At 40.8% G+C, this 27,105-nt stretch overlaps 1 protein-coding gene across 6 annotated transcripts in view; it reads left to right on the top strand.

Moving 5' to 3' along the window:
• Window positions 1-27,105, top strand: part of PHKB (phosphorylase kinase regulatory subunit beta) — a 209,795-nt gene that overhangs the window by 97,977 nt on the left and 84,713 nt on the right. For all 6 annotated transcript variants that reach the window (XM_073307739.2, XM_073307737.2, XM_073307738.2 and 3 more), the window contains 2 exons: window positions 9,526-9,589; window positions 26,505-26,600. In XM_073307739.2, coding sequence (XP_073163840.1) covers window positions 9,526-9,589; window positions 26,505-26,600 — 160 coding nt within the window. The remainder of the gene's footprint in view (window positions 1-9,525; window positions 9,590-26,504; window positions 26,601-27,105) is intronic.

Here is a 27,105-nt window from a genome sequence, read left to right as displayed (position 1 = left end):
TATTACATCTACCTTGATCATCATCTCTAGAAACAAAAAAAGAAATACTGTGGGTACCTCTCAGCTACCTCTAGTCTGAGTTGAGGCTTCAGACGTCATTTGGTTTCTAGAGTAGTGATATGTTAAATGTCGGGTTGTTGACCTAACTCACTTCAAACATGTACAGTATTTGAATGTCAGGTTGAGCTCTTTAATTCCAAGAGTGTTTCAAGAATTGTACTACCAAGAATATCTTAACTTTCATGTGGGCACATCATAGACTACTGGATAACGTAGACCTCCAGAGTCTAATTGCTTTATGATGAGAATGTCTGTATACTTATTAGCTGTGATCTTTTTGTTATCCATGTCCTCTCAAAAGAAAACTCTGAAATCAGATACAAGCATTATTTGTGCTCTATTAGCTATAAAGTCAACAGAGCTGTGGCTTTTTAGATGACAATTGTAATAATTTTTTTAGAGAAAATGGGCTTACAAAGGTAGATTAAAAGAAACATGACGATAGTCTGACACAAATGACATCCATAGTATGTAGGATTTGCCATAATGGATCAGTACACTTATTTTAGTGTGCAGTAATTTTACTTAATTTAGTTGCATGATGTGGAACTCCATGTGTTGTGAATCTCATTGCATTAAAAACTGCTAATTATAGGTACGTCCTTCCTATACTTAGGTGAAGTCTTGTTCACATAAACTACAACACATACAAAAAACAAGCAAACAAAAATCTAAAAGATTACACTGTGTTGCAGTAGTTCCTCTTTCTTTTGTGGTATATGAAGTCTAAAAATGCCAGTCCACATCAGAGCTCACCCCTACTGTCATCCACTCATACAAAAATAAATTAAAAAAGCTTCCCATTGAAAAATCAATGCTCCAAGTTATAGCCTTCATTTGTCTCTCCCAGTGTTTTCAGTGTCTCTTTTGTGCTGTTTGTGTATTTAGGCTGCAAGCTCCTCGAGCCAAGGACCAGAATGTCTTTGTTGTGCCATATGGGACTGAGCTCATTGTTGTTCCCAAAATAACAATGATCTTCGTAGCTTGTTTTTCTAAGCTGAGAAATAGAGCTTTGACTTCTTTTATCCATCACAGAAAGGGTGTAAGCTGCTGCCCTGCCCATCTCCCTGCCCGTGCACAGATATCCTTACTCTCTCTAATTCAGGGATTGGCAACCTTTGGCACGTGGCCGGGACTGTTTGTTACCTGCAGCATCTGCAGGTTCAGCCAGCCACATCTCACACTGGCCACGGTTCGCTGTTCCAGGCCAATGGGGGCTGCTGGAAGCGGCGGCCAGCACATCCCTCGGCCCGTACCGCTTCCCGCAGCCCCCACTGGCCTGGAACTGTGAACCACGGCCAGTGGGATCTGCAATCGGCTGAACCTGCGGACGCTGCCGGTAAACAAACCGTCCTTCCAACAGATTTCCCTGACAGGCTGTGTGCGAAAGGTTGCTGATCCCTGCTCTAATATCTTTTGGAGGTTTTTTCCTTTAATTCTTCATGGGAAAGAGCTGAGGTCCAATTTCAGTCACAGATGAGGAAAAATGGGAGAGAAATGTGCATTGAGGGATCTGTGTGGATGAAAAAAAGAGACTAGGGTACTCCAAAATACTCCATGCATTGCCTCAATGTACGACCACTCTGGTCGAGTGGCATAGGAGAATATCGGAAATAATTCAGGAAATGTGTATAATGCTACTCAAGGCTGTAGGTGAATTGTTTGTCCATGCCTCTCTAATGGCTATGGTTTATGAAGCAGGCTCTTAAGCCTCAGTACACTTTTGACACTGGATTCTTGTCACTTAAATCTGAGTGATTATTCCTGCTCATAATTTGTGCTTTCTTTCAGAATTGGAAGTTAGTTCTTGTCATTTTTAATTGATGTAGGCTTCTTTCATACAGGATACTGTCTGATATAAAGTAATTTGAGTGATAACCAAAAAGCCCAGCCTGTGATGAAGAAGATGCAAATATCTTTGAAGTATTTACAAAAGGCTAGTGTTCTAGTTTAGATTAGTTTCAAGTTGGTGATAATTAGTTTCTAATTGCCACTGAATGGTGAAAAACTCTTTGGACCAGATCCTCACCTTTATAAAGATGCTACTACACTGAAGTCAGCTTTGTTGATGCAGTGTTGATTTGCACATGCTGGGGATTGAAGTCTCTATTTCTAACTAAAGGATTTTGAAGTTAGCACAGAAGTCAGAAATCATTGTGAAGCAGAAAGATGTAGAACTTTTTAAAATACTTTTACATAACCCTGGAAAAGATGGGGTTCCTCCATTCACAGTTTCAGGATAACTGCAGCTGTGTACTCTCTCTGTGTTCCAATTCAGGAATGAACAGTCAGGTCTCCAGCCATGACCTGTATCTGAGCCTGGACCCATGTCCCACACTCCCTTCCAACCAGGGGTTTTAAGGCTGCAGAGCCCCATGCCAAATATTATGATATACCCAGCAAGGCAGTCTGCCTGTTGGCCCTCACCTATCCTTTTCTTTCTCTCCAAGGTCTATGACCAGTGTATGCCAGTAGGTACAGCAGTGGTTCTCAACCCACAGGCCACTTGTGGCCCAATCAGCACATAGCTGTGGCCCATGTGACATCTTCAAGTCCGTACAGGTAGTATATATACTGTGTGGATGCAGTCCACAGAACACCGAGAGCTGCATATATGACCCACAGTGGTAAATCGGTTGAGAACCACTGAACTACCCGTTACCACACACACCTTTCTTTCTCAGCAAACTACATTTATTCTTAGGATAAAAGCATCATAGAGAAAACATTAAAAATAAAATTAAAGGGCCTATAATATTTACTAAATATACCAGAAGTTTTCCATCAGTCCTGTGAGCTCTAGTAGGCCAAAAGAATTCCTTTTTCTGAATCAAAAGAAAGACCCTTGAGTCTGTTTATACTCAGCTTTTATATATTCCAAGTTTGTTCTTTGACTATTGGTCTCTGGAAAACCTGTTTTGATTTGAACCAATATATGCAAATCACCCCAAGGGGTGGTACCTTTCCAGAGTTTGTTTACAGTCTCAGCAATTTGCCTTACTCACCATTCCGAGCACACACACTTTTTACTTCCTGAAGAAGCTGTGATAGTCTTCTCCACCATGGAGTTGCATATAATTCCTGGCCCAGAATGATATATTAACCATTCATAAACTTAATACAGTATGGTCCTCAAAAATACTTGATCTGCTTGCAATATCTGTCTCATCTCCATTCTTTTACTATTGGATTTCTCAATAGGGGAAACTCAGGTCTGCTTTTTTCTCTGGTTCAAAGGCAAGCATTGTAACACCTTTGAGAATAGTATGTTTCCTTACCCATGTGTTTGAGCTTCTGAAAAATTACTTTGTCCTGCAACCATTTGATCAAGATGTTCTCCAAGCATCTCCTGAGTACTTCTGCAAAAAATGTTTCTTTGACATCTGCCATTTGATAGGATGTTTCTAGAACACAGCATCTCCATATCCTAGGTCAAAAAGGCATAGGAATCTTGATCTTGTGCTTCTTTGTTGAGCATATCATATGCTGCTGTCATATTGTTTGCCCCTATTAAGATTGTTTTGTTGGTCTGCCTGGCTGCTTAAAATGGAGTGCCTTTTTAACATATATTTTAATCACACATATATATGTGCAATATCTCTATGCTATTGGACATTATTTCTGTCACCGTTTGTGATGTTCATTTTAACCCCGCAACTTGTAGGTGCAGGAAAAAAAGTGCAGGTGTAGATGAGAATCCTGATATTCTTGGGTTTATCAAAGGATTCAGACAAATGCTAATTGAGGACCTGTTACTAAATTTAATGGGAACTAACAGTTCAAGCATTTTTCTTTCAAAATAATTTATGTGCATTAGGCTAAATACATGCTAAAATACATTATCTTGAACTGTTATGTTTAGAGGGAAACAATCCAAGCGAGGGGACCTGGAACTTTTTATTGTCTAAGATTTTGATTAGCAATTAGCAACAATGTACAAATTTTAGTGCCTGCTTTCCATTCTTTCCTTTAGTTTATGGGACAGATGTAGCAATTTAAAACTGTAATTAATGACATTTTAGTAACTCAGTTAACTTCGTTGTCATGCCAGTAGCATTATGGAATACAAATGTTAGTTAAATTAATAAAGACATGGATTTAAGACCAAAAAAAAATATTAGATCCAGGTCCTGACTACCCCAAATCTCAAGAAGGGTTGGATCAGGTTTTGTTTTGAGGCCATCTACAGATAGGACATCTTTCACAATGAGAATAGAGTATACTGAGTTCCTACAACATGTTCATCTTGTGCTGTTGTCCATGCTAAAGGGGAAAAGAAGGAAAAATTCCTTAGAAGTTATGACCAGAGCTGTATATTTTAAGACCGTATTTCTTACGATATTAATTCTTAGGGTATGTAATGTACAAATGACCCAAGAGAAATGAACGTAACATCCCTAATAGCGGAAACCCTATTGTGTTTTATTTTTCTGACTTCTCCAACAAGAAGTTGGAGGATTGAGCCAAAAGAAATCTGATGAGGTTCAACAAGGATAAGTGCAGGGTCCTGCACTTAGGACAGAAGAATCCAATGCACCGCTACAGATGAGGGACCAAATGGCTAGGCAGCAGTTCTGCGGAAAAGGACCTGGGGTGACAGTGGACGAGAAGCTGGATATGAGTCAACAGTGTGCCCTTGTTGCTAGGAAGGCCAATGGCATTTTGGCATGTATAAGTAGGGGCACTGCCAGCAGATCGAGGGACGTGATCGTTCCCCTCTATTCGACATTGGTGAGGCCTCATCTGGAGTACTGTGTCCAGTTTTGGGCCCCACACTACAAGAAGGATGTGGATAAATTGGAGAGAGTCCTGCAAAGGGCAACAAAAATGATTAGGGGTCTGGAACACATGACTTATGAGGAGAGGCTGAGGGAACTGGGATTGTTTAGTCTGCAGAAGAGAAGAATGAGGGGGGATTTGATAGCTGGTTTCAACTACTTGAGAGGTGGTTCCAGAGAGTATGGTTCTAGACTATTCTCAGTGATAGAAGATGACAGGACAAGGAGTAATGGTCTCAAGTTGCAGTGGGGGAGGTTTAGGTTGCATATTAGGAAAAACTTTTTCACTAGGAGGGTGGTGAAACACTGGAATGCGTTACCTAGGGAGGTGGTAGAATCTCCTTCCTTAGAAGTTTTAAGGTCAGGCTTGACAAAGCTCTGGCTAGGATGATTTAATTGGGGATTGGTCCTGCTTTGAGCAGGGGGTTGGACTAGATGACCTCCCGAGGTCCCTTCCAACCCTGATATTCTATGATTTTAAGTAATTAATGATTAAATCTTCAACTGTCTGAAATTTAATAGCATTCCTAATGTGCATAATCTTATACTGCTTCCGGTTTTGAATAGCTTTTCATTATCTTAAGACATATTTGCTATTTCAATTGTTAAAATATATTAGCACTTTTCCTCTTTACTGTAGTATTGCAGGATCTTCCTTATATATTTGTCATCTGCAAAATATAGCACTTATGGCAGTCACAAGCATACAGTAGGGGAAGGGTCTGATAGACTATTAACATGAAGGAATATTTATTATATGATGGGGAAATGAAATCAGCCTTTTAATTTTAAAACACTGGTATTTTTATGTGCAAGCAGTGTTTGTGCAAGTAGTGAAATCTCCAAAGTATTGAATAAGCAAAGGTAGAAAAATACTGATGAGCTACAATTGGTATTGATTGTTTACCCAGGAATATTGAGTGAGCAAGTAAAAGTCATATAAGTTAAAGATATTCACTATGGAAGAATACATATTTTTTTATAGTCTCTCTGAGCCTCCTCCTCTTATCTAGACAAAATAAGGTAACTTATTCTGCCTGATGGTCGTTGCTCTTTCCCTTCCAGTCAACTATTACCTCTTAGTTTTTGCCAGTCAGTGTTTCTTGCGCTCACTCTCCAAAAATAGCTGCTCATGCGTATTGAAGGTGTTCCCCTGGAAGAAGAAATAGGGACTTCTCCATTAACGTGTAATCCAGTTATCAAAGCAGTGGATTTATCTTGTGCTCATAGAGCATATCCAGTTTATTTAGAGTATAGCTGTAACACCCAAGAAACATGATTTAACTAAGTTGCTATGCCAATTTCAGTTAAACCAGTTGCTCTTTCATAACTGTACTTGATAAATAACGCTACTAGAAGAAAGTTAGACTTGACTTGACACTAAGGAAATGGTTAGTATCGGTTATACCAGTGAGTTTAGCTTACTACTTCATTGCATTATCTGGGTAACAATAACTTTCTAATCATCCAAAGTTTTAAAAACCATGGGATTTTACCAGCCTTTGATGGCAGCTGCTCCAAGCAGAATTTTTTAGCTAACATAATCAACTTTCCCTTGTTGAACCAATTAGAATTAAATCCCACAAGCGCTTTTCTGGCAGTGTTTCTGAAAGGAAGACAGGTTTTATAAACCTGTTGTTGATGGTTTGAAAAAAATGATATAGCCTGAAATCAATTTTTTAATGGAATTGCTGGTAATGAAAACAGTCAAAGAGAAATAATGTGTGCTAAATATAGTACATGCAATTCTGCAACTAGACACGTTTCCCCTTACATTATGTTGAAAATATTTTCTGCATAGTTATAAGAAGCTCCCTTGACTAGGGTCTGATTTTATTTTTAAATATTTTTATTTTGAATATCCATAAATAATACAGTGGCAAACCTCTTTGAATTTTGAAGCCCCAGCAAGGTCAGAGGAGATATTTTTGCCTTATTGTAATAGCAGGTGAACATAGACCAAAGTGTGTGCTTAGAAAACAAAAACAAAACATGCACACTGAATCAATACATAGAATCAGAGGACTGGAAGGGACCTTGAAAGGTCATCTAGTCCAGTCCCCTGCACTTGTAGCGGGACTAATTATCTAGACCATTCCTGATAAGTGTTTGTCTAACCTGCTCTTAAAAATTTCCAATGATGGAGATTCCACAACCTCCCTAGGCAATTTATTCCAGTGCTTAACCATCCCGACAGGAAGTTTTTTCTGATGTCCAACCTAAACCTCCTTTGCTGCAATTTAAGCCCATTGCTTCTTGTCCTATCCTCAGAGGTTAAGAACAACAATTCTTCTCCCTCCTCCTTGTAATCACCTTTCATATACTTGAAAACTATTATGTCCCCTCTCAGTCTTCTCTTTTCCAGCCTAAACAAACCCAATTTTTTCAGTCTTCCCTCATAGGTCATGTTTTCTAGCCCTTTAATCATTTTTGTTGCTCTGGACTTTCTTCAATTTGTCCACATCTTTCCTGAAATGTGGCACCTGGAAGTGGACACAATACTCCAGTTGAGGCCTAATCAGCCCAGAGTAGAGCGGAAGAATTACTTCTTATGTCTTGCTTACAACACTCCTGCTAATACATTCCAGAAATATGTTAGCTTTTTTTTTGCAACAGTGCTACACTGTTGAATCATATTTACCTTGTGGTCCACTATGACCCCTTCCCTCCCCCCAGTCGCTTTCCGCAGTGCTCCTTTCTAGGCAATCCTTTCCCATTTTGTATGTGTGCAACTGATCGTTCCTTCCTAAGTGGAATACTTTGCATTTGTCCTTATTGAATTTCATCTGATTTACTTCAGACCATTTTTCCAGTTTATCCAGATCATTTTGAATTATAATCCTATCCTCCAAAGCACTTGCAACCCCTCCCAGCCTGGTATTGTTCACAAACTTTATAAGTGTACTCTTTATGCCATTATCTAAATCATTGATGAAGATATTTGACAGAACTGGACCCAGAACTGATCCCTGTGGGACCCCACTTGTTATGCCTTTCCAGCATGACTGTGAACCACCGATAACTACTCTTTGGGAACAGTTTTCCAACCAGTTATACACCCCCCTTATAGTAGCTCCATCAAAGTTGTATTTCCCTAGTTTGTTTATGAGAAGGTCATGCAAGAGAGTATCAAAAGCTTTACTAAAGTCAAGATATACCACATCTACCCCTTCCCCCATCTACAAGACTCATTACCCTGTCAATAATTAATATAAATCAGAAAAACATTATTTACTTAGGGTGAAATCACCTCTTTCTGCACAAAGCCTGAAAAACATATTTTGTGCAGTGAACTAATTATGGCATGGCCAGGACCAGCTCTAGGCAACAGCAAACCAAGCACATGCTTGGGACAGCACATGTCCAGGCGCGGCATTCCGGCCACCCTTTTTTTTTGCTTAGGCAGTTGCGCTCTCGGATCTTGGGGTGGCAAAAAGCCTAGAGCCGGCCCTGGGCATGGCTAATCCAAATGGTCAGGATATGGGTTCTGCAAATCCAGTAGCCAGTCTCCCAGCCTGCCCCAGTAGATCCCTGCATTCCTCTTCAACACTGAAAGACGTTCCTGCCAGTGTTTTACTGTGGGACATAAGATGGCACAGAGATTCTTACATAGGACTTTCAAACATGGGTGAATTTCAACCTCTGAGAGCAATTCATATTGATAATTAAAGCACAACTAGATTTTTGATTGTATGGATGATATTAAAAGCAACATATCAAATTGATGAGGATTCACTGATATAAAAATACTTCAGATAATTTATTAAATATAACCCATACTAAGATTAAAACAAATGGGATGGAAGTATTCGTCCCTATTTTTCATTAAAAAAATGAAATTAGAAATTTTTCTAGCAGCGTTACTCAGCATTATGCTGCTCCCATTGTTCTTTTTCGAAGCTACTGGCTTCTGAGGACTTTTGAAAATCTGGCCACTTCATGTAGATGCCTAAATGAGACATGAGCTCTTCTGAAAATCAGGCCCTGAGCAACTTTTCACATGTAGTAGGCTAACTATATCCATTACATAAAAATTTCAGAATTAACAAAGTGTAAAAAAATATGGATAATCATTTATCCAAAGATTATAACAACATTGATGTGGGAAATCATGGATAAAACATTTTGGATAATAAGTTCATAGCATCGATATGGCTCATTTTGGTTTAATGGATATAGCCTACTACACGGTGTATCTCAGTATTTATCCACTAGTTGAGTGAATGAGTTGACGATAATTATAGATGGATGGCTGACATCAGAACTGTGCAGTTTCTTTGGTCTAAAACTGATATGTGGTATTTAACTTTTCATCCAAGTTATTTGAGCAGAGGTTTCTTTTGTCACATTTTCTGTCTGAGAGCTGAGTATACAGAAATTGTGCAGAAAGTAAACCTGCTGTCCTACTAGCAAGGCCTTGAAGCACAGAATGCTAGATGTCCAACAGCAAAATAAAATCAGATGTATTTTTTCCAGATGATCACTGACTTTTAAAGACAAAGAAAAAATTGAAAAGAAAAATTCTGGAAAATAAGTACAACCTGTTGCATCATTGTTCATTAGCTTAGTGTTTAAACACAAAATACTAATCAAGAAGAGATTCTACTTCTGAAAGACACATCAAGTATTGATTTGTTAAATTCCAAGTTTGTAAGCATAACAAATGTCTTTCTTTTCTCCCCCTCAGCTCTGTTGGTTTAGCAAAAGCAGCCCTAGAAGCAATTAATGGATTCAACCTCTTTGGCAATCAGGTAGTAAAAACATTTGTTTGTTCATTCTATATTTTTAAAAAGTAACAGGTTGTTTTTTAACAAACTGTTTTCACCCCCGATCAATGGATGTGTAAAATTCATATAACAGAGTCAGTTCAATCTCAAAACTGGTACATTAATTTGTTACTTTTTCAGGTACAGAATGATAGCTGAATAAAATCAGATTTGTCCTTACGTACAGCAAGTTTTATTTCTCTTTCCAGTTGTGTGTGGTTTTTTAATTTTTTTTTTGGTTAACTCTGGTTAAAATTGAAATATTTACAACTTTTCTACTTCCCTATCACCTTTGGTCAAGATTTTAAACAACTCATCTTGTTTGTGATCTAACTATTGTCATTTGTGTTTTAAATCTCAAGTTGGTTGCACCATCATTTGAATCTCTTCTATTATCAACTTTGCACATGGTCTATTTATTTTGGATTTTTTTTATTTGATTTGGGTTTCTCCCCAACTTCCAGATACATTGAACTCCATTAAAAAACATAAGCTTTTCATCGTACGTTACCTCTGCCAGACATTCCCATTTTTACATTCTCAAAAATGATGGATATAGGTCTCTTACGATATTATACCCACAAAAGTCTAGACTCAAAAGAGTATTCTTTCCAAATTTAAGACTCTGAAAAGGTGGGTAATGGAGGAAATTTGTCACTGAGCCATGAAACATTGTCAGTCAATGGGGGAAAAGGGAGTTGTGGCTGTACAGAACTAAAGAAGAGGTGGATGGTTCCATACATGCTGTCAAGGTTCCTCCCCCACTCTGAACTCTAGGGTACAGATGTGGGGACCTGCATGAAAAACCTCCTAAGCTTATCTTTACCAGCTTAGGTCAAAACTTCCCCAAGGTACAAAATATTCCACCCTTTGTCCTTGGATTGGCCGCTACCACCACCAAACTAATACTGGTTACTGGGGAAGAGCTGTTTGGACGCGTCTTTCCCCCCAAAATACTTCCCAAAACCTTGCACCCCACTTCCACACCCAAACCCTTGGATCTGAGAACAATGAAAAAGCATTCAGTTTTCTTACAAGAAGACTTTTAATAAAAATAGAAGTAAATAGAAATAAAGAAATCCCCCCTGTAAAATCAGGATGGTAGATATCTTACAGGGTAATTAGATTCAAAAACATAGAGAACCCCTCTAGGCAAAACCTTAAGTTACACAAAAGATACACAGACAGAAATAGTTATTCTATTCAGCACAATTCTTTTCTCAGCCACTTAAAGAAATCATAATGTAACACACACCTAGCTAGATTACTTACTAAAAGTTCTAAGACTCCATTCCTGGTCTATCCCTGGCAGAAACCAGCATATAGACAGACCCACAGACCCTTTGTTTCTCTCCCTCCTCCCAGCTTTTGAAAGTATCTTGTCTCCTCATTGGTCATTTTGGTCAGGTGCCAGCGAGGTTACCTTTAGCTTCTTAACCCTTTACAGGTGAGAGGAGCTTTCCCCTGGCCAGGAGGGATTTCAAAGGGGTTTACCCTTCCCTTTATATTTATGACACATGCAGAGATAACCAAATTGCAAAGGCAAAGCACTCTGGCAGAGGATTGTCCAGAAGTGACTTTTGGCAAAAAAGTGAGTGCAGCAGCAGAGCTGTGAGTTTAAAATGTTTTAATGTTTTAAACTTGCTCCCACGTTGCATTTTTTCAAGTGTTAATTCTTTCAGTTATCAGGCAGTATTTGTCTTTCTAGAATACCCATATGTCTTCATTTCTGAAAAGAGAATATTAATAGATGTAATGTTTCAGAGTAACAGCCGTGTTAGTCTGTATTCGCAAAAAGAAAAGGAGTACTTGTGGCACCTTAGAGACTAACCAATTTATTTGAGCATAAGCTTTCGTGAGCTACAGCTCACTTCATCGGATGCATACTGTGGAAAGTGTAGAAGATCTTATTATATACACACAAAAAAAGCATGAAAAAATATCTCCTCCCACCCCACTCTCCTGCTGGTAATAGCTTATCTAAAGTGATCACTCTCCTTACAATGTGTATGATAATCAAGTTGGGCCATTGCCAGCACAAATCCAGGTTTTCTCACCCCCCCCCCCCCCACACAAACTCACTCTCCTGTTGGTAATAGCTTATCTAAAGTGACCACTCTCCTTACAATGTGTATGATAATCAAGGTGGGCCATCTCCAGCACAAATGCAGGTTTTCTCACCCCCCCCCCCACCACACACAAACTCATTCGCCTGCTGGTAATAGCTTATCCAAAGTGACCACTCTCCTTACATTGTGTATGATAATCAAGGTGGGCCATTTCCAGCACAAATCCAGGGTTTAACAAGAACGTCTGGGGAGAGGGGTAGGAAAAAACAATGGGAAATTGGCTACCTTGCATAATGACTAAGCCACTCCCAGTCTCTATTCAAGCCTAAGTTAATTGTATCCAATTTGCAAATGAATTCCAATTCAGCAGTTTCTCGCTGGAGTCTGGATTTAAAGTTTTTTTGTTGTAAAATAGCGACTTTCATGTCTGTAATCGCGTGACCAGAGAGATTGAAGTGTTCTCCGAATGGTTTATGAATGTTAAATTCTTGACACCTGATTTGTGTCCATTTACTCTTTTACGTAGAGACTGTCCAGTTTGACCAATGTACATGGCAGAGGGGCATTGCTGGCACATGATGGCATATATCACATTGGTGAATGTGCAGGTGAACGAGCCTTTGATAGTGTGGCTGATGTTATTAGGCCCTGTGATGGTGTCCCCTGAATAGATATGTGGGCACAGTTGGCAACGGGCTTTGTTGCAAGGATAGGTTCCTGGGTTAGTGGTTCTGTTGTGTGGTATGTGGTTGCTGGTGAGTATTTGCTTCAGGCTGGGGGGCTGTCTGTAGGCAAGGACTGGCCTGTCTCCCAAGATTTGTGAGAGGGTTGGGTCATCTTTCAGGATAGGTTGTAGATCCTTAATAATGCGTTGGAGGGGTTTTAGTTGGGGGCTGAAGGTGACTGCTAGTGGCGTTCTGTTATTTTCTTTGTTAGGCCTGTCGTGTAGTAGGTGACTTCTGGGAACTCTTCTGGCTCTATTTCACTTCCACAGGTGGGTTCTGTAGTTGTAAGAATGCTTGATAGAGATCTTGTAGGTGTCTGTCTCTGTCTGAGGGGTTGGAGCAAATGCGGTTGTATCGCAGAGCTTGGCTGTAGACGATGGATCGTGTGGTATGGTCAGGGTGAAAGCTGGAGATACGTAGGTAGGAATAGCGGTCAGTAGGTTTCCGGTATAGGGTGGTGTTTATGTGACCATCGTTTATTAGCACTGTAGTGTCCAGGAAGTGGATCTCTTGTGTGGACTGGACCAGGCTGAGGTTGATGGTGGGATGGAAATTGTTGAAATCATGGTGGAATTCAGCAGGAGAGTGGGGTGGGAGGAGGTATTTTTTCATGCTTTTTTTGTGTGTATATAATAAGATCTTCTACACTTTCCACAGTATGCATCCGATGAAGTGAGCTGTAGCTCACGAAAGCTTATGCTCAAATAAATTGGTTAGTCTCTAAGGTGCCACAAGTACTCCTTTTCTTTTTGCGAATAGATGTAATGTTATAGTTTTGCAAATTCCCTTTTAGTGTTGAAAATCATCCAAAACTTGATTTTTGAAACTATTATTTTTTTCTTTCTTTAACCACTAAATTAAACCTGCTACTGATAAACAGTAGTTCATGGAAAGTGTGTGATCCTTGAAGGGTTAAATCATTTTATAATGGGACCATACGTACTTGAAGTAGCATTGATCTAATTAAAAGTCAGAGGCTGGAGAAATATATCCAAATACGCTGAGAGGATTGTCCCAGCTGTACACTGAATGAAAACATCAAAAAATTAAGGACTGACTGAGCCCTGGGAATCTTATTCCAAAAATTTATTCTTGATGGTTTAAAAGGGAGGGCACTCTTATTAAAAAAAAAAAAAAAAAAAAGTCCTGGTACTTTTCTGTTGCCTCAAAAGTCAGAGAGAGTGCAGAGTGGCAATCCTTGCCTATTTCAAAGCTTAAAATCCTGCTTTAATATACAGCTAAATTTGATTCCCATGGTGAACCCAGTGTGGGAGTTGGGGAGGAAATTTACACAGTTACCAAAGAAAAGCTTTGGTCTTTAAAGTTTTTCTCAATATTGTCTTAACTGAAGATCAGGGAGACTTGAGCATTTTTTTGTGAGTCACCTTTATTTAGACTTGCAAACCCAGGGCTGAGTAAATGTACTGACATAATGCTTTCCAGATGAGCTAGTGGGTTATTTATTCATTATTACTACTATTTTCTTATTTGTATTACTCTAGTGCCTGGGAGCCAGAGTCATAGAGTTGGATTCCATTGCAAGGCACTGTACAAACACAGAACAAAAAGACAGTCCCTATCCGCAAACAATTACAATCTAAATATAAGACAAGAGAGAACAGGAGGATACAGACAGATAGGAGTACATGAAAACAATGACTATATTATCTACGTAGACAAGACAGACACTGGGTGGGAGAATTGATATAACACAGAAGCCAAGTGAACCATGTGATAGCAAACATATTACAGAAAAAGCTGTGTTATCTGGCCCTGTACCAGCTGGAAAGCTCTATAAACTGGCGTTTATAATCTTCATAGAAAGTCCGGTTTATAGTCCAGATGGCAGGGGGCCGGCAGGTTCCCTCCATGGCTCCAGAAGTGGTGACATGTCCCTGCTGCTCTTAGGTGGAGGAACAGCCATGAGGGGTTTGGAGTGTGGGTGTGCAGGGGGTGGGGTGGGGTGGGGCGGGGCGTGGGTTGTGTGCAGGGCGCAGGATCTGGAAGGGAGTTTGGGTACGGGATTGGGGTATGGGCGTGGTGCAGGGCGCAGGCTCTGGGAGGGAGTTTGGGTGCAGGGAGGGTGCGGGGCTGGGGGTTGAAGTGCAAGCGGGGGGTGCCGGATCCGGGGGGGGCTCTCTCCTCAGGTGGCTCCCCGCAAGCAGTCCTTGTGGCCCCTAGGCAGAAGCACAGCTTCTGGAGCACAGCATCTCTGAGCACGCTGCCTCCACCCCGGTTTTGGCTCCACAACTCCCATTGGCTGGGAACTGGGGTCAATGGGAGCTGCGGGGATGGTGCCTGTGGAGAGGGGAAGCGTGTGCAGAGCTGCCTAGCTGCGCCTCCACCTAGGGGTGCAAGGACTTGTCGCTGCTTGTGGGGAGCAGCTCGAGGTGAGCACTCCTCACAGCTGGTGCCCCACATCCTCCCTCCCCCGCACCCCACCACACCCAAACTCACTCCCTCTTAGTTAACTGGAATTTTTCACTTACTGCACCTCCCATTCCCCCAACATGCCGGATGAAAAAGCTTTTGCTGAAGTTCCACAATTTCGTGGGGTATTGGAGGGATGAGCAAGGGAGGAGAGGGTAGGAGCGGCAGGTGTGGAATAAAGCGGAGCTGAAGGGCCTGAGGAGGGAGGGGGACAGTTGGTGCAAACAGCCAATTGGCACAGGGCAGAGAAAGTCAGAACATTCTGTAGTGTCCCCAGAGTCTGTGTGGGTCTTGCCTGCACAGTTCTGAGTCTGGAGGGGTGGCCCCAGTTGGGCCCCACATTCTACACCCCTGTCTCTGCTTTGGCTGTTCCTCTTCCTACTGGTTGGAGTTAGCACAGATCTAATGTTAGTATGGCACTGTGTAAGCTGGCGTGGCCATCCCTCTGCTTCTGCCTCTGGGGGAGGCCACCCCTCCTCCCAGTTTGGTCTGCTAGAGTCTTTTCCAAGCAAAGAAAAAAGAAGGGAATTAGCGGTTCTCAAGGGGCCCTGCCCTTGAAGCAGGGCAGGGCCGTAAAAAGTCTGTGCTCTTGCCTGCAACCAGGCAGAGTGCTAGCAGTCTATTCACCCCACCGTTAAACAGGACTCCAGCAGGGATGGTGAGCGCCAAGCACAGTCTATGGGGCTCCAGTAGGGATGCCCGAGGACCACAGGCTGTCTGGCCGAAGGATGGGGAGTATTGCCACCCCAGGAGTGCAGTGGCAGGGGGACGCAGGCCCGCCCAACTCCACCATGTCTCAGCCCAGGGCCCTAACAGCGGCTGAGTGGTCCATCAATGCAGGGATCCGCCCGCAACACACGGACCTTGTTTCAGGCCAGCTCCCAACCAGACTGTTGCCTGGTTCCCCTGGGCTGCTTCCTACTTCTCCCCCTTGGGCGTACCTGTGTCCAGAAGTCGTCGTCAGTCTCTCCGTGATACACTGCTAAGGGTATTGGTAGCAGCTCCTCAGCGTCAGGTGTGGCAGGGCTCTCTGGAAGCTCAGGCTGGTTCCCAGGGCAGAAGTGCTTCTCCTTGGCGTCCCTTTCCAGCAGTGGGGAAGAAGCATCTGTCTTCTTCGGCAGCTCCCTCTCAACTGAGCTGGGCCGGCCTTTTATATTTCCGCTTCCGGTTCCACCCCTCTGCTTCCGGTGTGTGAGTTGTGGTCCTCCTGGCTCCGCCCACCAGGCAGCTCACAGCGTTCCCTCCACTTTCACCTCTCAGGGCGGCCATGCCTCCTCGCTACTCACTGAAAAACAGGAGACCAGGATTCCCATTCTAAATTCTGTTCCTTATTGTCTGTATGATTTTTTTGAGTAAACCCCTTCAATTATTTGTTCCTTAGTTTCCCCATCTGTAAAATTGGGGATAGTAATACATACCTCACAGATGTATTATGAGGCATAATTAATATTTGTAAAGAATTTTCAGATCCTTAGGTGAAAGGTGCAATGTAAGTACCAAGTACTATTCTTCTTCTTACTAGAAGTACTTTAACTAGACAAAGTTTCTATAAAAAAATGAACTGTGCTTAATGTAGAATTTTCTCTCCTTATTTTACTGAAAGACAATATAGTACAAAAATGTAGATTATAGAGAGGTGTATTTGGCAAAACAAAATATTCAGGTTTTGTTTGTTTTTTTTAATGTCATACAATGAGTTTCTAAAGTCTGCTGCAGATTCCATTCTACACTGTAAGATTTTATAATTCTCTTTTAAGGATGCAGAGTATCACTGTGTAACTGTCGGTTTTTGTAAGTACACAGGCTTCTGGGCCTGAGTCTTGCACCACTAAAATCAATGCAGGTTTTGCCACTGACATCAATTGTGCATGGACAGACTCTTAATTTCACCTGTGGTAATTCCCGCTGAAGTGTAACCTTACAAGAAAATCAATTGAAAATATGGAAATTCACAGTTACACTACTCAATCTTTTTGTAATTCTTCCCTCCTTCCCCCCAGATCTCTCTCTTCTTCCTTAGCAATCTGAACCTCTCATCCTTCCTTCCTTAGTTCTTTTTCTAGCATAAATTATTTTTGGATCAAAGACATTTTCTAAGACTTTTTTTAAGTTCACAGCTAGTGGCTTAGATTTTGAATAGTCACTGTATTTGTGCAGCTTACAGGTGAATATCCAAAATGTTCACTGCAGAATATTGCTTTATAAATGGTGTAATCTCTCCACTGTAAACGTGCTAGCTCTGTATCACATACTTCAACCAGTGGTTAGCAAGTGCAGTCAAAGGGCTCAATCTTTCATGGTGCTGAACACACTCAACAGCTTGTATCATTGGGTCTAGTGAGGAGAAGTGAATGATTATTATAAGCCTGCCTTTTATCTCATCAAGAATGTCTAAAGTAGTCTTGCCACTCTCTCCCCCCCCTTACCCCCCACCCCCAGCAGTGTGCGAATGCCAGAGTTGGCACAACCACTTTGTGACTAAGTAAATATTCTGTTTTTTTATTGACTAATAAGATGAATAACTTTCTATGAGTGGAAAAAGGTAGCTTGTGGTGTTCTTCAAGCGCTGATCTCTGTGTATTTCTTATGTGGGTACACATGTGCACCATGCACCTGAGTGTGGAGATTTAGTAGATAATAGTATCCATTGTCTGCTCATACGCAGTTGTTCTCCTCATGCTCCGAACCAAGGATATAAGGGGCAGTGCAGATCCTTCTTACAACTGCATGGCCTGAGTTGTAATCCTCTGTATCCACAGATTTCTCCATCCTTTCTTTCTCTTAACAAACCTGTAAATATATTGTAAATATTTTTAGTATTTTAGTATAGTTAGTATAACTTAGTTTTCTCCCTGCCTCAGGGAGACTCTCTCCAAGACAACAGACTACTCTCAGAGTCCCAGGGTTTAAGAACTGCATTTCCTGCCTCCACTCCTTCTCCATGAGCAATGAGCACCAATGCTGCCTCTGTTTTCTGGGTGAGGCATATATCTCAGTTAAGCACAGCATTTGCTGCTTGTTTCTCCCTCAGATCCACAAGGCTCGTGAGCTCCAGCTGAAAAAACATCTGGCTATGAAACCTCAGTTTGATCTGGGTTAGGGAGACCCCCTTGTATGTCAGTCTCAACCGATGAGGAGTACCCCTCCAAGCAAATGCTCAGGAACAAAAGTCAGAGCTGCTAAGCCCATAGAGTCATCATCCAGGGCTTCTCATGACACTGAGGGGCACTCTCACAAGTATAAGGCCATATCTCCTTCCAGATCTGCTTCCAGAAGAGATCACTCCCTTACTCCCTCCAAGTCAAGTGAATCTTCATAGGTGGAGCCTAAGGAATTAGATTCACTTAAATCCTTTGGCCATGAGGGGAAGGTGTAAAGGAAAAAGGATCCACCAGTACTACTGTTGTGTCTGATTTCTAAGCCGAAGGATCGGCACTTGCCGACAACATCTAAGAGTTCACTTGTAGACTCTTTGACAGTAGTGGCCCTTCCCTGTAAAGAACTACCATCCTGATGACTGTGGATGCACTGGATCCATCAGTCTTAACTACTGGAACGCCCCAGACTGACAGACCAAAACTTACACCTTGTCAGAGGATATCTTCACCCTTCCTTAGCCTCAGTCTCCTTTTCCTTTGGATCTGACCTTCCTGTGAGACATTGGCACACCAAAGGAGGAAATTACTTCCAGAAGACATGAGTATTCCCCTCCTTTCACCCACTGGTGCTGATGGCTCTACTGGTAGAACAGGAACCGGCATTCTCTTTGGAGGCTCCAGGTGATTCATCACCCCCACATAATGAGGTAAGTCCAGACAGAGACTCGCAAAGATCTGGGGTCTATCCCCCACCCAGATATGACTACTTAAGGGAACAATGGTATCCAATGCAGTGGGGTCCTCCTCAATTGATTGACCCTTCCTACTTGGCCCTATTGGGATCCATGGGACCCCTATGGTAGACATCCCGGATCAGTCCACCGTACCTCTTCTGTGCGACACCTACCAGCTCCATTGGAGCATGAGGAAGAGGGGATTTATCCGGATCTACATGTACCTACATGTGCTTTGTCTTCCTCACAAGAGTAGGCAGTTGCCCCATCTTTGCCATCCATATCTGACAACCCCAGTCAATATCACAAGCCTCTGCAGAGAATGGCGAATGACCTCCACATTCCACTAGACGAGGTCTAGGCTACCTGTCATAAATATAAAGGGAAGGGTAAACCCCTTTAAAATACCTCCTGGCCAGAGGAAAAATCCTCTCACCTGTAAAAGGTTAAGAAGCTAAAGGTAACCTCGCTGGCACCTGACCAAAATGACCAATGAGGAGACAAGATACTTTCAAAAGCTGGGAGGAGGGAGAAAAACAAAGGGTCTGTGTCTGTCTGTGTGATGCTTTTGCCGGGGACAGAACAGGAATGGAGTCTTAGAACTTAGTTAGTAATCTAGCTAGGTATGTGTTAGATTATGATTTCTTTAAATGGCTGAGAAAATAGCTGTGCTGAATAGAATGACTATTCCTGCCTGTGTGTCTTTTTTGTAACTTAAGGTTTTGCCTAGAGGGATTCTCTATGTTTTGAATCTAATTACCCTGTAAGGTATTTGCCATCCTGATTTTACAGAGGTGATTCTTTTTTACTTCTATTAAAAGTCTTCTTGTAAGGAAACTGAATGCTTTTTCATTGTTCTAAGATCCAAGGGTTTGGGTCTGTGTTCACCTATGCAAATTGGTGAGGATTTTTACCAAACCTTCCCCAGGAAGTGGGGTGCAAGGGTTGGGAGGATTTTGGGGGGAAAGACGTTTCCAAACAACGTTTTCTCAGGAACCCAGTTAAAGTTTGGTGGTGGCAGTGGAAGTCCAAGGGCAAAGGGTAAAATAGTTTGTACCTTGGGGAAGTTTTAACCTAAGCTGGTACAAGTAAGCTTAGGAGGTTTTCATGCAGGTCCCCACATCTGTACCCTAGAGTTCAGAGTGGGGAAGGAACCTTGACACTACCCAGTATCACCTCCTTGACATTTTACAATCTTTTGGTCCCCCCAGTAGGATGGTCCTCCTTGTAAATGATGCCATCATGGAACCAGCGAGGATGGTGCATCACACTCCAATCTCCTGCACCCCAACTGTGCTGAGAGACACATTTGTACCAGCCAAAGAAGCTGAGTTCCTCTTTACACACACAGGACCCAACTTCCTGTTGGCACAAGCAGCCACCGAAAGTTCTAGATTACAACATTCTAAGGCTACACTGACGGATAAGGACTAAAAACAACTTGATCTTCTGAGGAGGGGAAGGTATTTTCCTCTACAAGTCTTCAGTTCCCTATTGCTAACTACCAAGCTTTGTCAGGAAAATTATTTGAGTATCTGGGGCTTTAAGGACAAACTCTTCCAAGAAGACAGAGCCCAACAACAGTTAGATTCCGGAAGAATCTATTTGGGACCTTCCCACCAGTGGTGAAATCTGCACCACAGTAGGACCTCACCGTTGTACTGTCAGTACTTACCAGACCACCATTTCGACCACTGTCCACATGTTCTATGTGTTACCATTCCATGAAGGTCACCTTTTCAGTTGCCATCACTTTGACTAGAAGGGTGAGTGAGCTGAGAGCTTTCATTACTGACCCATAATATACTATAAAAAGAAAAGGAGTACTTGTGGCACCTTAGAGACTAACCAATTTATTAGAGCATAAGCTTTTGTGAGCTACAGCTCACTTCATCAGATGCATATCGTGGAAACTGCAGCAGACTTTATATATACACAGAGAATATGAATTATTCCCTCCCACCCCACTGTCCTGCTGGTAATAGCTTATCTAAAGTGATCATCAGGTGGGCCATTTCCAGCACAAATCCAGGTTTTCTCACCCTCCACAAGTCTGCTGCAGTTTCCACGATATACATCTGATGAAGTGAGCTGTAGCTCACGAAAGCTTATGCTCTAATAAATTGGTTAGTCTCTAAGGTGCCACAAGTACTCCTTTTCTTTTTGCGAATACAGACTAACACGGCTGTTACTCTGAAACCTGTCATAATATACTATGTCTTTTATGAAAAAACGTTTCACTTTGCCTTCACCTAGTATTTGTCCCTAAAGTAATTTCTAAGTTTCACATCAGTCCACGAAGGACACAACCAATTAGAAAATCACCAAGACCCTTTGTGAGTATAGTTGAATGGTTGCGAGGACAAGCATCTGCTTGGAGACTCTCTAAGTGTATCTCTGGCTGCATCATTCTGTATTACCAATTGGTAAGTATTCCTTCCCTGGATCGGGTGACATCCTTTTCCACTAGGGCCAACGAACCTCAACAGCATCTTTTAGAGAGGTGTTTATACTGGATATCTGTACTGTGGCTACCTCAAACCATATGTTCATGAAGCGTTAAACATTAGGTCAAGCCCTTTCGCCAAAATCAACTCTTGGGACTGTAGTACTACAAATATGTATACCAACTACGTCATTGTACCCCCTTTTAATCACCCACACATGGAATAACATTGAGACCTGCATTCGAAGAAGAAATGGAGGTTAGTTACCTGTAACTGGAGGGTCTTTGAGATGTGTGCTCCTTATCTGTTTCCACTCCATGCCTTCCTTCCCCTCCGCTTCAGATCTTACCTGATTTGCAGTAAGAAGAGGAGCTGGAGAAGCATTGGTCCACGCTGCCCCCTATACTTTTGGTTCAGAGCATGAGGAGAACAACTGCGCATATGTGAACTAACGGACACTACTTTCTAAAAATCTCTGAACTCAGGTGCATGGTGAGCATGCATGCTCACATGTGGAATACAGATAGGGACCACACGTGAAAAAACCTCCAGTTAAAGGTAAGGCACCTCCATTTTCTGATTTGCGTAGGGAATTACTCTGAATATAGGAGCAAAGTTGAGGTAGTTTGAGTACCATAAATAAATGTTTGTCCTTTTAAATGTTTGGATTTCTTGTAAATTTAACTCTGAATTTCCTGGGCTTTTAAGGGTTGTATTTTCCCTAACTACAACATTCCTGTAAGGCTTTTTACGCTTAGGATGTTCGTACGTATTGTCAACCTTAACTTGGCTCCAAAGAAGTTTTTGTGTGGAATTTCCTTAGTTTTTAAAATTGCCCCTGAATGTGAGGTTTGCAAGAGGGGAACCCTCTAAGATCTACAGGGAGAGAACTCCTGTTGGGCAGAATTTTGGGAGTACAATCTATAGAAGTATGGCTTTGTCTGTGTAAGTATATTAACAGCCAGCGAGCATTATAATGAGCCCGTTACCCTCATTCTCTGCAAGATTTCAGAGGCTCATTGATGCCCACAACCCTTCTGTACAATGAATCTTAGTGGGCTCATGCCCATTGCCCTTAGGTAAACCTTGGAGTCTCTTCATTCATTCATTGGAGGCCTACACACACACCATACAAGTCTTGGAAGGATTGTCAGGGACGTCAACTCATCTCCCCCAGGCCTTAGACTCATGGGGAAAGAGTATAGTGTCTGCATGGAGAAGATAGGTTGGGAGTCCAAGTAATTTCCTAAGGATTGTGGGGTTTGGGAAGAGGCTGATAGACCCTCATTGTGGCCTCACAAGAGGAGGCAGATGGGGTCCACTTAAACTATAGCCCCACACAAGGAGACTTTCTGAGACACACCCACAAGCCTCCTTTCATCCCCCAAAATACAATCAATAGTCATCTGACAAGTGTAAATAGCTAAAATGAGTTCTAGATTGTCAGCCTAAAAAAAAGGAGGGGGTGTTTGTCCCCTACAGAATGTTGTAAAGCTTAAATGGAATAACAGTCTTCTAAGGGAAGAAAAAATCAATTTTTTTTCATTGCTAAAAGGAAATGTTTTTTCCAGTGCTGGTTTTGAATGAGTTTGTGTATTTACACAGTTGAATCTCATATCCTAACATAAACTTTCCATGAATAATGAAGGCCAAATAATGAATGTTTAAATAAACAAAAACCCTTCAAATAAAAACAGCTAAATCTAGAAGCAGTGAAGGGCAAAGAATTTCTTATCAGATATGCCATTTCTTAATTGTTGTGGTTAGTGCCTAGATACGATGGTGATGGATGTGTTAGAAGTACTTGGAGATGAAGCAAAAAGCTGGGGAGGGGGTGGGGTCGGGGGTGGAGTTTGTTTTTGTTTTTTTACCAAGTAGATGAACACATCTTTCTGTTACAGAGACTTTTCATACTCTCACAAGATTTGTTTTAATCTTTAAACTTCATCATGTAATGTCATACCCAACAAGTGATAACTACACCTCTTTTTATATAAATCTCCTCTCCATGCACGTGTGCATGTACGTGCAAACTTCCCCATACACTGATTTTTTTTAATTAGGATATTTATTTTTATTTCCTGAAGCCTTTCACACCATACACAGTTTAAGTGCAGAATCTTTCTGGAAGGGCTGGGTGGCTTCGTGTTTCCAGGCATCCTTCAGTCTGGTGGTATTAGTATAGTTTCAAGTGCAGGCAGGTTCCTCTCAAGATGCTCAGCAGGACTTCTCAAAGAGACTGGAACACCGTTGGAAATGAAATATAGAAGCTGTCTCTTCTTGTGCTTGACTTGATTTAAGAAATATCTGCAAAGATATTGGTTATTTCCCAGATGAAAAAATCATATATAAAGCCAAGACACTGGTGTTCTAAAGAGCATTATCCTGTCTATTATGCAAGTATATGAAGGATTTTCTCCATTTTAAATAATTAGTCTATCAGAGCTTTTAGTTTTTAAAAACAAAATGAATGCTTGAGACTGATTTCTCTTTCAGCTAAAAGACTAGTTTTGACAGTACAACTCTCTATTCAGTTCTGTTCAGCTTGTCCTGCATATAGTTAATAAAAGGACAGTTAGGTTAAAAAATCACAATTGTATTTTCAGATTTTTTTTGACCTATTTATCAATATGTTTAATTTTTCTTCCAATTTTGCAGTTTGAGTTAATGTTTAGTTTCCTGCTAACAGAGCCCTTTGGGTAGATAGCAAAGTTGTTGCTCCTGTGCTGCAATTCAAAATGCTGTTTCATAGAGAAGATCAGCTGCTACAATGTGTATTTTGAGATCATAGGCCAGAGCTCCAATTGGCTATATACATGGATATAAATTCATCTTTACCTGTTGAAGTCAATAGAGCTACACTGATTTACACCAGCTTAGGATCTGGACCATGAGGCAAATGTGTTCTGTATTGTTTTAATTAATGGATTACACCAGTGTTTATTAAGGTTGCACCTTTCTGACCACGGCTCACCAAAAGATAGCACAAATAAACCTGCAGCAAACCTGTTTTCACCAAAAGAAGTGTGACAGGATCCTTTCCCCCCCTCCCCCATTTCCATCCCCTCTCCCCCATAGGACGCAACAGCACTTTTTTTTGTCAAGAAAAGGTTGACCTTAACAGCGCATCCTTTTCTCCTGCATGGGGAGAGGGCCAACAGTAGAGCCCCCTTCCATCAGCCATCCTTTGCTTTTGAGCACATTAGATGATGTCATGGAGCAGGGACACCCTTGTGTGAGCCACGTTTACAAGTTTGTATCCCATTGGTGTTTAAGATGCAAAACACTGGTAGGAGTGTTTCTAGAACCAATTATCTACATTGTTGTGGTTTTTGTTTGTTTGTTTTGATTTTTGGGGAAAGGGGAGAGGAGACAAGGAGACAAACATTTTGAAATCTCTTTTAAAAAAAACCCTAAATGTGGGGATTAAAAAACGGGATATTTTCTGTTTAATATTCTCAAAATATTCATATCGAGAAGCTTTTTCATCTTCCTTATGGAAATGATCCTAGTGATCATGTGTCTGGTATTCATGTAAAGCATGTTACGGCTTTTACTTCCTTTATCCAAGATAGAGAACAACAGTGTTTCACTGAGATGATAATAGGTAGCAAACTTTTGTGAAAAAGTTATTTACAAGGCTAAACTGTCAGTTTGTATCATTATACTAAGCGAGGATAATGATAACCTCATATCGTATTACTACAGCTAATAGTTTTGTATAATAACATAAATCAAGTAATTGTCTTTCCATCCCCTTATCAAAGGAAAAAGATTTTTGAAACATGGCTTGAAAGCAATGTAAAGGAAGAGAACACTGCATATTCTAAAACATACTCTTTGCTGCATATTCTAACATTGTTTTGGCAGCCCTCTCCAGAAGGATGACCGTGAAATGGCTAACAGTCCTGGAACCCAAAAAATGTTTTAAAATTTACAATGCATGATAAGTAGCTTCTAAATATCTCTTCTTAGAATGTTGGTAGTATCTGTTGAAATATCTTGTTTGTGCAATACACATTTGTAATTAACAGTCGCAGAATGTTGTAATGTGAGTTTCAGAGTAGTAGCCATGTTAGTCTGTTAGTCAAATAAATTGGTTGGTCTCTAAGGTGCCACTAGTACTCCTTTTCGTAATGTGTGAGTGTTTAGCATTGACAGCATGTGTGCTAAGAGAGACAGTCCTGTAGCCCTTCATTTATTGAAAATAGCAGAAAAGTCTTCCAAGGCCTAAACCAGCTGTGTATCCAAGGGGTAGGTAGATAAACTGATATTTTTTATTGTTTTTTTTTTTAATCTTGGAAAAATTGCATTTGACTCAGGTCCTTTTAGCACCTCAATAAGTATTTGTTTGAGTGGAGGTTTTTGAGTTTTAATTCCAGCATCTCAGATAATGAAATCTGACAATATAAGCATGAAAGGTGAATCCCGACTTCATTGAAGTCAAGGGGAGTTCTGCCATTGACTTCACTGGAGCCAGAGATTTTACCCTAAGGCCCCAGACCTACAGTCAGATCCATGCTTGTGGACCTTTGTACTCAAGCCAAGCCCTAAGTGGCACATATTGTTTGGCAATAAACTCCTTTCATACATTTTCATGCATTTGTTTGTCAAAAATTGAAAGTTAGTAAAATTATATTCATAATGTAAATATTGTATTATACAACTTAAAATTCAAAAGATCCAAATGTGACTATTAAATTAATGTATTGGAATACTTGGGACAAGTATAAGGAATGTTTTGCTTTTAGGGCTTTGTTTCAAGTAGAAGAGATTCTGTTATGTCAAAGTGGGTTATTCTCCCTAATTTTTGCTGAGTTTTAAGTTTTTTTTGAGAGCCTCTTCCTTAATGAAATGAAGTGTAGTGTGATAACTGAAAGACAATATTTGTTTTGTTTTTGTAACTCCTATTGAGATGTAATGCATTGGAAAGATCTTCTCTTTTTGGTTGTCTCATAAGGGAGCTGTATGGTCTCTTTAACTTAACCATTAAATCTCCTTCTTTCTCCAGTCTCTGTTATCGAATTGCCTTTGTTTAAGAAGTTATGGAAAATGTAATCCATGTTACATCTTTGCTGTCTTAATTAAATGGTCCAAACAGTCGTCACTTGGAATGGGGAGCTAATGTTTTTGTATTCTCAGATTCTGTTCTTGCTGTTTAATTTCTGCCAATTGCATTTAATTCCTTTATTAAAAATATTATGTTCATTATATTTATTTAAAAATTTACATTTGATTCCTACTCTGGTGAAAATTATTGGCTTCTGATTTCTAGTTACCTTAAATTGCCTAAGTAAAACAAGAGAGCTGATAGCTTTACCAGTATTTGCTGTTCCAGAAATTTGTGTATGTTACTCTCCCCCCCATCTCAACTTAACTTTCATATTCTCTTTATAGGGCTGCTCTTGGTCTGTCATATTTGTGGATCTTGACGCCCATAATCGAAACAGACAAACTCTTTGCTCATTGCTACCCCGAGAATCGAGGTCTCATGTAAGTAGCTTGATGGAATTCAGTTTAACAGAATATAGAAAAAATAAATTGGTGAGAACATAGTTCTTAGCTTTATTACCATTTTAATATCCTATTTAATAAAGGATATGAACTTGTTGGTTGGGAAGAAATTAGATTCTTCTGTTTAAATATTACTGCAGAATAGGAGCCATCTCTGCAATAGAATTATCATGGCCAACCTCTCTTTAATTTAAGAATAATTAGCGCTAGGTGAAAACAGTGGCCTAAATAATTTAAAACAGAAAGACCTATTGGTCTATGAATAAGCGCAGCCAAGAGAGATGTTTAAAGGGGTTTGAAGTCTCATGGGTGGTGTGCTTGTTTTCATCCATCTTGCACACTATATAGTGGCTAAAATATCTGCCGTTTTTAAGATATTTTTGTTTCATAGTAAACCCAAAGCCTGAGGTACTAAATTACTAACAATTTGAATTTGGGATTTCATCTGTTACAGAAGGTATATGAGTAAGGCCCGACCTAATTC

The sequence above is a fragment of the Lepidochelys kempii genome, chromosome 12 (assembly GCF_965140285.1).
Source record: "Lepidochelys kempii isolate rLepKem1 chromosome 12, rLepKem1.hap1, whole genome shotgun sequence".
NCBI lineage: Eukaryota > Metazoa > Chordata > Testudines > Cheloniidae > Lepidochelys > Lepidochelys kempii.
Note: the sequence above shows the minus strand (reverse complement) of the source record. Positions and strands in the feature narration are given on the sequence as shown.